We start from the raw sequence: 13,874 nt of genomic DNA on the forward strand, positions 1-13,874 counted from the left end.
GGTTAGACGTGCAGGGGGACAGACCAGACCCGCGGGAGTTGGGGGCGGTGGTCGTGGGAAAGGCAGGGCAGCTTCGAGAGTGCTACTCAGGACAGTGCCCTAGCTGGGTTTCTTCCACTTCATTTGGGGAGCATCGTGCTGGGCCCCCAGGGAGCAGGTAAGTTGCCCACCTGTATGCAACGGCGGGAGAATTCCAGCTGCCGACTCCAGGCCGGGTCGGGTCGCCCGCCTCCTGCCTGGAGCTGGGGTGCTGGGTTCGGATGCCCCGGTGACGTGGGCCTGGGCCTGTGCTAGGTCTATAGCAGCGGCCGCCATTCGGTCAGGATCACGGGCATCAGCAACGTCGACTTCCGAGCTGGCTTCTCCACTCAGCCCTCCCTGGACCTCAGCCACACCATCGAGTGGCCCCTGCAAGGTACCGTGCTCCTGGCCCCAGGGCGATGCAGGGCCACCTTCTGCGGAGGTGGGGCTCGCCTTTGGGAAGTGGGGGGAGCTCTGGGGGGAGCCATGACTGTGTGACTATGGAACGGGCCTGCAGAGGCTGGGTCCAGCCTCTCTGTCACATCACCGTGAACTGCGCCCAGGGCCAGCACTCCCTCTGTCGGCTCCAGCCCAGGTGACCCTGGGACCGTTTACCTTTAGAACTTCCTCCCTGCCCCCCAAGGCCTCCAGGACCTCACGCAGTCCCGCTTACTACTCCTTCCCCTTGCTCTTTGTCGAGACTTATCTGTCCAGAGCCCCACTTCTTCCAGTGAACATCAGGCTGGTCCAATACTTTCCGAGGTGCTTGAGTGGACACCTTCCCCGAAGGGGGAACCAGTGTCTCACTCCAAGGGAACGAGCGTCCTGATGGACATTTAGATGCCCCTGGAGGCTGATAGCCTGGGGGGACGTTGGAGGCGTAGGATCAGTTTTCCAATGAGAAGCCGCGCACTGGGTTCCGAGGTTGCCTACGTACCCCATCATGACTCCACCTGGAGGAAGCTGGACCCCAGAGCAGGCAGAGACTTCTAGCTCAGGGTGCCAGAGCTTCTTGCCAGAAAATACCACCTGGCAGCCAGACCAGGGTCCCCATTTATAGTTTGGAAAATACGGTGTCTTGCCCCGGGTCCATCCGGGGGATTTTGCGAGGACCAGCTGAGCAGGGATGGGGACGACTAGACCGGGTCAGGCTAACTTTGGACCACAGAATAGTGACCCCCAAATGGTGTGTGCTGGATCCTTAGGGATTTCTTTCTAGTCTGTATCTCCTCTAATGTCTGTCATTCTTGTCAGCCCTTGTAGGTTTCCCTGCCAGGACCAGCAGTAATATCTTCAAAGTGAAAAAGGGGTCTGCGTGCTCATGTCCTGTTTGTTTCTGCCAGTGGGAGGGAGGGCCCGAGGCAGAGAAACTTAGCTCCTATTCTAAAGCCAAGAGAGAAAAGAAATCCTACATGAAGTGCTACAGTGGGGATTGAAAACTGGCCAGTCTCCAGTGGAAGAGGGTGAAGGGCGTGACCCTCTTTGGTTTCTGCTTCTGATAAAGATGTGGGTCCCAGACATCCAAAAGAGACAGAGAAACAGCAGGGCAATTGCAAATGATAAATAGCGATTGGTCTCAGTGCCAGGGGCACCAGGGAGTGGGCGAGGCTGTGGCTAACTGGACAGTGGGGGTCTGGGCCACAGCTGCTGCACGCCGTTGGCTGCTTCTTGCAATGCGGGAATGGCGCCCAGCGCTGACACATTGATTTTTCAAAGGAATCTGGTCTTCTAGATTTGTATGTGCCCCTTCCAGGTTGTTTGATACTTTTTCAAAAATGTGAAGACACTTCCTGGACCACATCCTCTGGTCCCTGGTTTATGATCAGTGAGAGGAAAAAAACAATGAAAAGCCACCTGCCAAGGGAGCGACCTGACTGTTCCCACATCAGCTTAGGAGACTATAAAACCCAAGTCCAGTTCTGTCTGTCCTGGGATAGCGTGGAAAGTACATTTCAACAAGATAGAAAAGGAAACCAGAGGAAAGATGAGCATGGGGAAAGGATGGGCAGGAGTCAGCCTTCCCAAACCGGGGCGTGTGTCTCACCTCGGCCGGTCCCAGAGCCTGCCTGACGACAGCCAGCAGTTAGTGGTGGGGGCAGGGGTGGGGGTACCCCTTCCCAGTTCTGCTCAGTGAGCGCCCCAGTCTGCACAGTAGAGGGGATGTAGCCATGGGAAGCCGTGGGTTGAAGGGACACTGGTGTTTCAGGACCACGGACAGTAGCAAGCCCCCCCCCCCCCCCCCCACTTCTCTCCTTATCCCACCCAGCATTAGTTAGACCAGGGAAGAGAAGGTGAGGGAGCGGGAGAAGGTCAGGCAAGCAGGCTGCTCTCTGACTGTGGTCCTAGAGCCCCTGCTTGGGGAGGATCGTGGAGCCCGGCGCAGATGGCAGCATCTCCTTCCTCGCCCTTCCTCTGCAGGGGTGCCCATCTCCCTGGTGATCAACTCCACAGGCCTGCAGCCACCCGGCCACCTGGACTCAATGGAGCTCTCACACAGCTCAGGGCGGTCCCTCCTGACTTTGCCCATGCGGCTCCTCTCCAACGGATCCACCCATCAGCTGTGGGGTGGGCCGTCCTTCCGCACCCCCCAGGAGCGCTTCTACCTCAAGGTGAAGGGCAAGGACCATGAGGGAAACGCCCTCCTCCGCGTCTCTGGAGTTTCCTACCGTGGGGTGGCCCCAGGTGAGTGATTGGCTCTTACCACCCCCAGCTCCCTTGTTCCCTTGGAGGCTTATTTCTTTCCGGAAGGCTCTTCTGATTAGATTAGATTAAATTAGATTAGATTAGGAAATATTTGTTCATTAAACTTCTCTGGGCAGCAGGCTCTGCAAGGCATTATGCCAAATACTGAGATCTTCAGATGTAGCTTTCAGCTGAAGGATTTGCTGCAAAGTCATCCACCCATCCACGCATCCGTCCATGCATCCATCCATCTATCTGTCCATCCATCCACCTGTGCGTTCACCATTCCTTTTGTGTCGGTCATGGTACTAGGCACTGTAGACACAGCAGTGGGCAGGGCAGTGGGTATGGGTATGCCCTTCCCTAGTCATAATTGCTATCATAGTCGAAATCATGGTAATACTCATCTAGTCACCATTTTGAACACTTTCCGTGGGACAGTCCTGGGCCAAGCGCTTGCCATGCATTAGCTCACTGAATGCTTACACAAGTTCTGAGATGTGTCCCCATTTTATAGCTGGGGAAGCCGAGCTCACCCATTTTATAGGGTTGCTCGAAGGGTTCCGTAAGCTAATGCACATAACAAGACGGCTCTTGGGTATTCAAGAGGCTGCACACAGGACGTGGGAACTGTGGACCGGGACCCTCCGCACAGCTGCTGTTACTGTGACGTCATTGTAGGTCATGTTGTGTTGGTTCCCATGTGTGTGGCTTTTGCTGGTTTCCCGTGTGTCCCTGAGGTCTCACCATCTGGGCTGGAAGCTCCCAGAGGGCAGGGCAAAGTCTTTGGCTTTCCAGATCTGCCTCTGGTCCTGGGGTGGGGTGGGGTCTGAGTTCACTGGCCATCGGCCTCCTTATTGGGCTTCGTTCCCTCTTCCAGCCCACTCCCCCCTCCCCCGGCAGTGACCGGGGAGGAGTTCAGAGGTGGATGACACTGGCACTCCATCATCAGCTCTGCTGGGGGTCATCTCACTTCATTTAAGGATGCAGGGAGGGTGCCAATGTGCCGGTGGCGACGTGGAGGACCTGGCGGACCCGAGTCGGGCAGGGTGGGGTCGGGGGCTTGGGACCCCTTCTTTCCGTCTCCTGGCCTCCACTCCCCTGCTGTGGCCCCTGGGCTTCTCCTCCCTTGGCCTTTTTTTACAGCTTTGAGGAGGAATTTTCAGGAAGCAATTTCAGCAGCCTCCGTTTCTCTCTCCTGTTCTTTCAGATGGCTCCCAGAGTTTTGAGTTTAGAGCTGGCTTTTGGTCTCCATGTCAGCTGTAGATTAAAGTGTGGAGGCGGGGTTGGGGGCGGGATGTGCCTCCCCTACTTTCCGGGTCTGGGAGGCTGGGAGTTTGACTGAGAGAGAAGGAGGCTCTGGGTTTGGAGACATGGGGGTGGGGAGGGCGGGGCCTCAGGTCCCTGGGCTCTTCGAGCTCAAGGAAGAGGGAGCCGGAGTTGGCCCGGCAGAGGCTTCCAGTGCGTGGGGGTGAGTGGTGGCTGCTGGGCACGCAGCTGAGGACGTGGCTGGATGGGCCAACGCCCCTCTCCCCTGGGATGTGGCAGGGAGCCTGTAGCATGATGTCACCAGCCACCCTCCCACCTCCAGCTCTATGCTCAGAGGAGGTCTGGCACATTGCCTCAGCCTCGGAGCATTTCTGGTGGGGATGGGGGAGAGGGCAGCGCGAGGGTTCAGCACACGTCCGTGATTGCCCAGTGAGGCATGGACAGTCCAAGACTGACCCTGGGGGACAGTTCTCAAACTTTTCCACTGAAGTAATTCCAAGAGCCAGGGAGAGAATATGTATCACCCCAAGGCCAGGGTCAGGCGAGGGGGGCAGTGGCATCTGATGGGGTTCCCAAGAGGCTCATCCCAAGCTGTGGGATTTCGTGGAAATCTCTTATTTTATCTCAAAAATGCATGTGAATTTTGTATTCACAGCCATGCTCCAAGTATGCTTACTTTTCAAAAAAAAAAGGTTTCCCTCCCACAACTTTGGGTAAAACTGACCCTCCAGGCAGACGAGCAGCCTCACAGCCCTACCCACACCCCCGGGGAGTCCTGTCTGGGGAGCATTTCGTCAGATTTCAGGGCTGGTTTGACTTCTCTGCCCCACAGACTTGCTAAAATGGTGGCACAGGCTGGTCCGTCCTGGCCAGGCTTCTCACAAACCATAAAAACCCCATGAGTTTTCATTGACGGAGCCGGTCCTGCCCCATGCATGTGCCAGGTGCTTCCCACGCCCCATCTCTCACCAGCTCCTCACAGCAACACGATGAGGTCAGTCACCCAATTAACCCCATTTTACAGAGGTGGAAACTGAGGCTTCAGGAGGCGACGCAACCTGCCCTTGGCGACCACTGGATGGTGGTGCCAGAGATTGTATCCCGGCCTTCTTTCCCCGGCTCATCCCTGTGGGTCTCTGTGTCACTGGAGGGATCCTGAGTGCTGGTCCTTGCCCACAGGTGCCCCCCTGGTCAGCATGCCCCCCAGGATCCACGGCTACCTGCACCAGCCCCTGGTGGTCTCCTGCTCTGTGCACAGCGCCCTCCCCTTCTGGCTACAGCTGCGGCGGGATGGAGCCAGGCTGGGCGAGGAGAGGCACTTTCAGTGAGTGGCTCAGGGCCAACCGTTGTTCCCAGCCCCAGGGCTCCTGGGGGCCTGATGCCCTGGAGGGATCTAAGGGGAGTGGGTGGCAGGAGTGGGACCTTGGTCTCAGTCATATTGCCCTCCTGGGCACCTCCCAGCTTGGCCAGGGATGGGGGAGGGTGGTTCCCTGAGGCTCCCACTGCTGCTGGAAGAGCCATGGGCCTTCCTCAGCTTCTGAAAACTCAACCCATGCAGGCCCAGCTCTGTGCTGGTCAGGGCAGGAAGGACCCTCTTGAGAACCTCCCCGCTATGGTTGGAAGTCCAGGGCTCAGAGAGGGGAAGGCACTTAGAGTCACATAGCATATCATGGGATTTGCATGTCCTTGGCCGTCTGCCTCTTCTTACCGAGTCTCCAGGAGGATTTGCGACCTCCCTTCTGGGCAAGATTCAGGGGACCAAGCCCCCCAGTGTCTGGACGAGGCTGGGGGACCGTCTCCAGCTGTTCGTTGTCCACAGGGGGTCAGGGAACAGCAGCTGGGAGATCCCGCGGGCCTCCAAGGCTGAGGAAGGCACATATGAATGCACGGCGGTCAGCGGGGCTGGGACCGGACGAGCAAAGGCCCAGATGGTCGTCACAGGTCTGTCTCTTTGGGCCTGTCCGCATATCCCCTCCCCACCCACTTCCTGATTTTTCCCTCTAGGATTTCCTCCCAGGGTTTCTCCATCTGTGGGCAAGCATGCCAGCCAACTGCTGGGGCCTGTCCGTCATCCAGAGTCTGATGCCCACACGGCACCTGCTTGCTGGCTCCCCGCCCCCCCCTCCCCGTTTGGGCTGTTTCACCCATGAATGGCCTGTGAGTCTCAGCTGCAGCTTGGACTGTGTCCGCCGCCACCAGCCTCAATCCCATCCCTGACCTCTTGGCCAGGCCCTCACAGGGGCCGCCGTCCATCCCGTCGTTCCCAACCCTTAACCTGCTTCCAGGTCCCGCCGCCGTGGCACCATTGAGCTCAGGGAGGCTGGCAATGCCACAGACCCTCCTAAAAATGAATGGGCTTTATTTTTAAAATAATGAACCTAAGCTGTCTTGAAGAGGAGAAAAGGGGCCCGGGGAGAGATCAGCCGCTCTAAGTGGTCCTAAACTCACACAAAATCACGCATGCTCCCTGCAGGAAGACTGGAAACTATAAACCAGCAGAAAAGCTCGGAATGACCTGTGATCCCTCTGTTCTAGAGATGACCTTGATAGCATTTTGATTTACTTTCTTTCAGACCTTTATCTATGTGTGCATTTTAACAAAAATGGGATAATATTACACGTTCTTAAAACAGCCTGATTTGTTTTCATCTAACACTGTAGCGGGTCAGCAAATATTTTACTATAAATGGTAAGTACAGAAAAGTAGAACAGTATAAGGAAATTTGCACGTGTATTTATTAGACTTAATGATTGCTAATCTTTTGCCATACTTGCCTTTTCATTTGATGGCCCAACTATTTTATTTTAAATTTTAATTTTATTGGAGTGTAGTAGATTTACAACGTTGAGTTAATTTCAGGTGTACGGCAAAGCGATTCAGTTATACATCTAACTGAATACATTCTTTATCTACATATAACTGAATATATGTATATTCAGTTATACATATATTCATTCTTTTTTTAGATTCTTTTCTCTTGTAGGTTATCACAGATATGGCTAAACTCTTTTAAACTAAATTGTAGGCATCCTGACATTTCAGTATGTATCTCTTTTAAAAACATAGATTTTCCCATATAATAGATTCTATGATTACACCTAATAAAATGAATAATAAGTAATGCCTTAATACTACTTAATTTTGTCTGGAGTCAAATCTCCCCATTAGTATCCTTGCACATCACGGTCATTGACACGTGGATGCAGCTTTTTGCCTGCAGGTCCTGCAGACTGTCCCTGGATAGACGGTCTCTGACCTGTCTCTTCTTACGACCTTTTCTTGTTGAGAGGGAGGGTTTCTTAGCTCTTTCCTCCTTTGGGGCAGTGGCCTTCCTTAGTTCCACATTTGGCTGCTACTTGTACAGAGAATCGCTCTGTACTTGTTACTCTTTCCCTCTTGAGGGTGATTTCCGAGGCTTTATCCCCCAGGGCAGAATTATTGGTTCAAAGGGTGTGAAGAGTGGTGTAGCTCTTGCTAAATATTGCAGTTCGGTGTTGTGTGGAAGGTAGGCGCGCGCGCGCGCGTGCACATGTGCGTGCGCGCGCACACACACACGCACGCGCACGCACGCACGCACGCATGCACGCAGCCTCCTCGACCGTGTGGTGGCGCCGTCCGGGCATGGTGAGCAGATGCTGGTGAACTGCTCTGCTGGCTGATGTGTCCTGAGGAATGCGGTGGGCTCCGGGGTCTGGACACCACCAGGGCATGCAGGATGGCCCCCTCCCTGTGTCAACCCCTCAGTGCCTCCTGTACTCCTGTTCCTGCAGACCCCCCGCCGCAGGTGGTCCCTGTCCCCAACGTGACCGTGTCCTCTGGAGAGACCGCCATCCTGTCCTGCCGGGTCCTGGGCGAGGCCCCCTACAACCTGACGTGGGTCCGGGACTGGCGAGTCCTGTCGGCCTCGACGGGCAGAGTCACCCAGTTGGCCAACCTATCCCTGGAGGTCAGGGACATCACCCCCAGTGACGGCGGGCGGTACCAGTGCATGGCCAGCAACTCCAACGGGGTCACGAGGGCGTCCGTCTGGCTCCTGGTGCGAGGTGAGGCTGCCGTCCTCTCAATTCAACACAATACCTAGCATTTCCCTCCAAAGTCCATCAATCCATCCCTCTGCCCAGACATCACCTCTGGCAGGCAATGTCAGCCCTTTCAGTGTTTTCTCAACCTTCAGAGGAAGAGGATTCTGTAGCCTTCCAGCCTAAGTGTAGTGGTTCTCACTGTTGGGAAGTTCATCCTCATATCTGACCTAAATTTCTACTGCTGTCGGCCAAGCCAATTTCCTTGAGTCCTGTCCTCTTCCCCTGCCATGGAACACCTCCATTACCTACCCCTCTCAATATGCAGGACAGAGATGGAACAGTGGAAACTTCCGAAAGCCCAGAGATCAGACATGCTCGGCAGGGGTCGGGTAGCGCCGCCCAGATGGGGGTGGAGGAGGCAGTGGGAAGAACCCACGTCGGGAGTGCTGGTGCCTGGATAGATACTAACCTAGGATTTAGGTCCACCCAGGATTTAGACAGGTCCTCCTCCCTGGGGTGCTATCTCCCCAAGTGTAAAAGTGAGTGTGTTGGAACAAGTTTTCTCCCTTATGCTAGTGACTTTTGATTGACTGCCTAGAGTGTGTTGAGAAGGATTCTGAGGCCGTATCTAGGCCACTGGTATGGGAGGGGCGTGTTTGCCATGTCTAGATGAGATGGCCCACGACGTCTGTTTGAGCCTGACAAGTCTGCTGCGCTGTGAGCTTTCCAAAGGCCAGGATAGAACCTACGTTTGCAGCCAATACTTGGGCAGACCTTGAGGTCCACTCAGGTCTCCAGCCCTGGCATCTCGACAACTCCCTAAGCCTCTTCAAGGCGCTCAGCTCAGAGCAGAAATCCAGGGAGCTCAGGGCTCCCACTGCGGGGGGTACTGGGAATTCAGGTCCCCGTGTGGCCTGCGGATGTGCCTGGGAGGCTGCCTGGCAACACTCCCCAGTTCCCCAGCAAGCCCCTCCCAAGGATGCAGGCCCCTTGGGACCTCTACTTCCTTTGTCTACACTGGCTGTGGCTGCCGGGAGGGGCCGGGGGCCCAGGGCTGGGTGCCTGGGACAGCACAACTGCTCTGACAAACTCCTCCCCACCTGTCTACTCTCTGAACTACAGAGGCCCCACAGGTCAGCATCCACGCCAGGTCACAGCGCTTTTCCCAGGGCATGGAGATGAGGGTCCGCTGCTCGGCCTCTGGGTACCCTGCACCCCACATTTCCTGGAGCCATGAGGGTCATGCCCTGCAAGAGGACAGCAGGTGAGGGCTCAGGGCTTGGAGGTCTGGGACTGGGAACAGGTGGACTCCCAGGGGAGCTCTCTGAGCCTCAGTCTTCTTAACTATTAATATAAATGGGGGAGTAGCATTTGCCCTGCCTTCTCCTGGGCTGATTTGAGGCTGAGGAGACACATCACTTGGGAAACATAACAGTGTGGACTCAGGGGTCAGGAGCTACAGCTGCAGAATCCAACAGACCTGTACTTGAATTCTGCCTCTGCCATTCAGGCTGTGTGACCTTGGGCAAGTCACCATACCTTTCTGAGCCCCACGAATGAAAAAAGAACATACGTAAAGTGCTGAACACACAGCCTGGCACAGAGCAAGCGGTCAGTGTAGAATGGTGTCGCCAGTGATGTCGTTAGTTGATTTGTTATTAATAAGGACTGGGGCAACCCCATGTGACCCGACCTAACCAGCCCCTTGCTGTTGAACACGTTTCATGGCACGACTCCAGAGTCCGCGTGGATGCCCAGGGAACCCTGATCATTCAGGGAGTGGCCCCAGAGGATGCTGGGAATTACAGCTGCCAGGCTGCTAATGACATTGGCACAGACGAGAAGACGGTCACCCTCTACTATGCAGGTACTCGGGTCGAGGGTATCTGCAGGAGAAGGATCTCCAGCCCATCCTCCCTCACTCCCTCCCATCCCCAGATACTTACTGAGCATCTACTTTGTGGTAGGCACTGGGGCTACAGCAGTGAACACAGGGTCTCCATCCAGGTGGAGCTTATATTCTAATGGGGAGGCACAAAGCAAACATGCAAACAGATAAATAAGGTACTTTCAGATGGTGAAGATACTAGAACGAGCGCAGAGCAGGGTGGTGGGATGGAGTGACGTGCCCCTGGGCAGAGAGGGGAACGGCTGGTACACACAGGACCAGACCCTTGCCACAGATGGGAATGGGAACAGCGTTCCAAGCAGAGGGATCGGGTGGGGCAAAAGCCTGGAGGTGGGAATGAGTCTGGGCTGCCCAAGGGGCTGCAAGGAGGCTGGCTGGAGTGAGGGGGCGGGGGAGGGGCAGGCAGCCCCTGTAGGGCCTTTAAGAACCTTGTAGGATTTCGGCTTTTATCTCAAGGTCAATGAGGAACAAAATGGGGGTTGGTCCCGGGAGTAACTGGCTTTGTAGAAACCAGCGGAGGCTACATCTTTCTGGGGTGACTGTCCCGGTTGGTGGGGGTTGGGGAGGAGGCAGGTGCTCAGCCCCACCTTGTCCCCGCCGCCCCTCCCCCAGCTGCATTCTCTCTCCAGGGAGTCTGTGGGTTGGTCCCCAATTCCCCATCTGCTCCCCACACAGACCCACCGTCCGTCTCGGCCACGAATGCCGTGGTGCTGGCCGCCGTCGGGGAGGAGGCTGTGCTGGCGTGTGAGGCGTCCGGGGTGCCTCCGCCCCGGGTCATCTGGTATCGAGGTACACTGGGTGGGGGGAGCGGCCCGTGGGCGATCCCACTGGGGCCCTGGAGGGTCAGCTTTCCAGGATGGTCGTGGGGGGCACTCCGAATGGGGTGTCTGGAGAGAGAGGACCGTTTCTGGCAGCCCCACTCCCATCCCCAGGCCAGCGTCCACGCAGCTAATGCAGGTTGGCTCCGTGGTTAGGAGAAGGATCTAGAATAGACCTCGACTTGAATTCTGGCTCCCCTGGGTGACCTCAGACAAGTGACTTGGTATCTCTGAGCCTGCTTCCTTAGCTGGAAAGTCAAAGATAGGTGGTTGGACGAGGATTAAATGAGTCCACATGTGCAAATTGTTTACCACGAGCCTGGCGCACGGGCGGGGCTCAGTGTTCTTAATGATGGTGACGATGGCGATGTGGTTATCTGGGAGCTAGCAGTAACGTTAAGAGGGCTGTTCTGAGGCTCTCCTGAGTTAACGAGTGTAGAAGGTTTGGTCTGTGCCAGACGTTGAGCCGGAGTTTGAACAGGCGCTGCTCTTGCGCCCACACCAGTGGACCTGGGTCCTGGGGCTCCCGCCTCAGACTTTCCAGGGGCAGAACACTGGGCTCCTTCTCAGGCACAGGCACCTCCCACCTGGATGCACTCCAGCCTTTGCAGCACCTGTCTGTGATCTTGTCAGAGCCTCACCTTGACACTGACAGGCAGAGTTAGCTCAGAGTTTGAGCATTTTGTCCACGGTCACCAGCTAGCAGTGGCAGAGGCCTCAGGACTCCTCACTCTGTGCTCAGGTCACTGCCTGTGGTGGCTGAGAGCTCTACCAGCCCAGCCTGGGAGCCCCTTTATAAAGGGGGGATCTCTCAATGGAATGTTGCTCAGCCTTAAAAGGGAATGAAATTCAAGCCGTACAATGATGAGAATGCAGTTACCGCTAAAAAATGGTCACGATAATACATTTTATGAGTTTTATTTAAAATTAAATTAAATTTTTTCTTAATTTGACTCCTATGGCAAAGAAAAAAAAAAGAATGAAAAAAAACAAAAACAAAAGGAAAAAAATCAGGCTCATAGCAGCTGCTGTGTAGAAATTTCCCCCTACTTCTAATTTGCCGAATGGAGAAAAAAATCTTTTATTTATGATATTTTCAGAGACATTTGCTCTAGTATGGTGTATTTAAGTAGTAAAAAAAGTAAAAGAAAAAATTTTTTCTTAATTTGGAAAAAAGCAATGACTTTTTTTTTTTTTTTTAGCAATGACGTTTTGACACAACACAGATGAACCTAGAAAACATTATGCTAAGTGAAATAAACCAGACACAGAAGGACAAGTATTAAATGATTCCAGTTATTTGAGTGGAATCTCATCTATGAGATGCCTAGAATATGCAAATTTATAGAGACCGAAAGGAGAATGGTGGTTGCCAGGGGCTGGGGGACGGGGAAATGAATGGGGAGTTAGTGTTCAATAAGTAGGGTTTCAGTGTAAGAAGATGAAAAAGTTTTGTGGATGGGTGGTGGGAACGGTTGCATGACAATGTGAATATACTTAACGCCACTGAATGGGACACTCAGAATGCTTTAAATGGTAACATTTTGTGTTATGTATATGTATGTAGCCAATTCTAAGTGTAAAATATTAAGTTGTAAAAACAGTTCAGACTCTGCGTGGTCCCTCAGGCCTCAGGAGGGGGAGGCCTGGAGTTGGGGTGGGGGAACAGTGCACGAGGGAAATGAGAATAAGGCCTCAAAGAGGCGGAACTGGGGGGGCGAGTGGTCATCTCCGTGACCCTGGGCTCCTCCCAGAGCTGATCCGAGCCTCCGTCTGCACCTGAGCAGAGGGTGGGGATCCAGGAGGGAGGCCCAGGTAAGGAGCTCTTGGGTGATGAGCCTGTCGCATTCGGGGGAACAGGCTGAGACTCACTCGTGGTCAACAAAGGGGCTCAGGGAACTGGACCCAAGGGTGCTGACTTTAAAATTGTGATAAAATTCGCCTAACGTAGCATTTACCGTCTTAAGCATTTTTAGGTCTACAGTTCAGTAGCATTAAGTATATTTACATTGTTGTACAGCCGTCACCACCATCCAAAACTAAAAATCTGTACTTATTAAACAATAGGGGTCCTGATTCTGGGGGGAAATCCTTCCCTCACCCACACCCCTCCAAGGTCCCTGCTTTGTGGAGTTGCAGGAACCCAGGGTCAGGAAGGCAGCCTGATCCCCTGGCCTCCTGTGGTAACCATGGGTACCTGCCTGATGTTTCCTCATCTTTGGTCCAGAGGGTCTCGAAATGATTCTGGCCTCTGAGACCTCCAGCTCTGGGAGGCTGCGAATCCCGGTGGCTCGGGAGAGGGACGCTGGCGTCTATACCTGCCGAGCTGTCAATGAGTTGGGCGACGCCTCTGCAGAAATCCGGCTGGAGGTTGGACGTGAGTGTACACCTTGTCCCCACTTGCCCTGCCCCTCCTGCCTTCCCCCTTCCCCATCCCCCACCACCTGCCCTATCTCTGAGCAGGGAGGAGAGGGTGGTACCACGTAGCTTGCCAGTGGGGAGTTTGCATCGTTTGGATCCAGAGCACGTGGGATGGGGATTTTAGAGGGAGTTGGTGTATGTGTTACCTCTTGCTGTGTAACGAACTGCCTTAAAACTATGTGGCTTAAAACAATAAGCATCTATTGTCTCATGGTTCTGTGACTCTGGGAGTGGCTTTGCTGGGTGGTTCTAGCTCCAGGTCTCTCATGGGATGGCAGGTAATACCTTGGCCGGGGATGTGGTCATCTGAAGGCTTGACTGGGGCTGGAGAATCTACCCTAAGTTCACTCATGTGACTGTTGGCAGGAGGCCTCTGTTCCTTAGCCAGATAGCTTCTCCAGAAGGCTTCTTGTGATGTGGGTTTTCCCAGAGAAAGTGAGTCAAGAGGGATAGAGATAGAGATAACGTCCAAGGTGGAAGCTGCAATCTTTATAACCAGTCGCAGTCTTGGAAGTGACATACCATCACTTCTGCTGTATTCTGTTGGTCACACAGACCAACACTGGTATGTGGTGGGTGGGAGGGACCACTCAAGTGTGAGAATCCCAAGAGGCCGGGGTCACTGCCCATCACAGAGGTAGTTTGGTTCCAGCATGGGTGTCGTCATCCCTGAGACCTGAGTTCCAGTCTCGTCTTCATCACTTACCATCTATGTGCTTTGGTCAAATCAT

At 54.4% G+C, this 13,874-nt stretch overlaps 1 protein-coding gene across 1 annotated transcript in view; it reads left to right on the plus strand.

The window, feature by feature from the left end:
* HMCN2 (hemicentin 2) overlaps window positions 1–13,874 on the plus strand; it is a 149,775-nt gene that overhangs the window by 30,527 nt on the left and 105,374 nt on the right. Inside the window, exons 7-15 of the mRNA XM_079927125.1 lie at window positions 295–415; window positions 2,440–2,703; window positions 5,152–5,296; window positions 5,792–5,913; window positions 7,744–8,016; window positions 9,118–9,259; window positions 9,735–9,862; window positions 10,580–10,693; window positions 12,950–13,099. Coding sequence (XP_079783251.1) covers window positions 295–415; window positions 2,440–2,703; window positions 5,152–5,296; window positions 5,792–5,913; window positions 7,744–8,016; window positions 9,118–9,259; window positions 9,735–9,862; window positions 10,580–10,693; window positions 12,950–13,099 — 1,459 coding nt within the window. The remainder of the gene's footprint in view (window positions 1–294; window positions 416–2,439; window positions 2,704–5,151; window positions 5,297–5,791; window positions 5,914–7,743; window positions 8,017–9,117; window positions 9,260–9,734; window positions 9,863–10,579; window positions 10,694–12,949; window positions 13,100–13,874) is intronic.

This window comes from Stenella coeruleoalba (genome assembly GCF_951394435.1).
Source record: "Stenella coeruleoalba genome assembly, chromosome: 7".
Classification (NCBI taxonomy): Eukaryota; Metazoa; Chordata; class Mammalia; order Artiodactyla; family Delphinidae; genus Stenella; species Stenella coeruleoalba.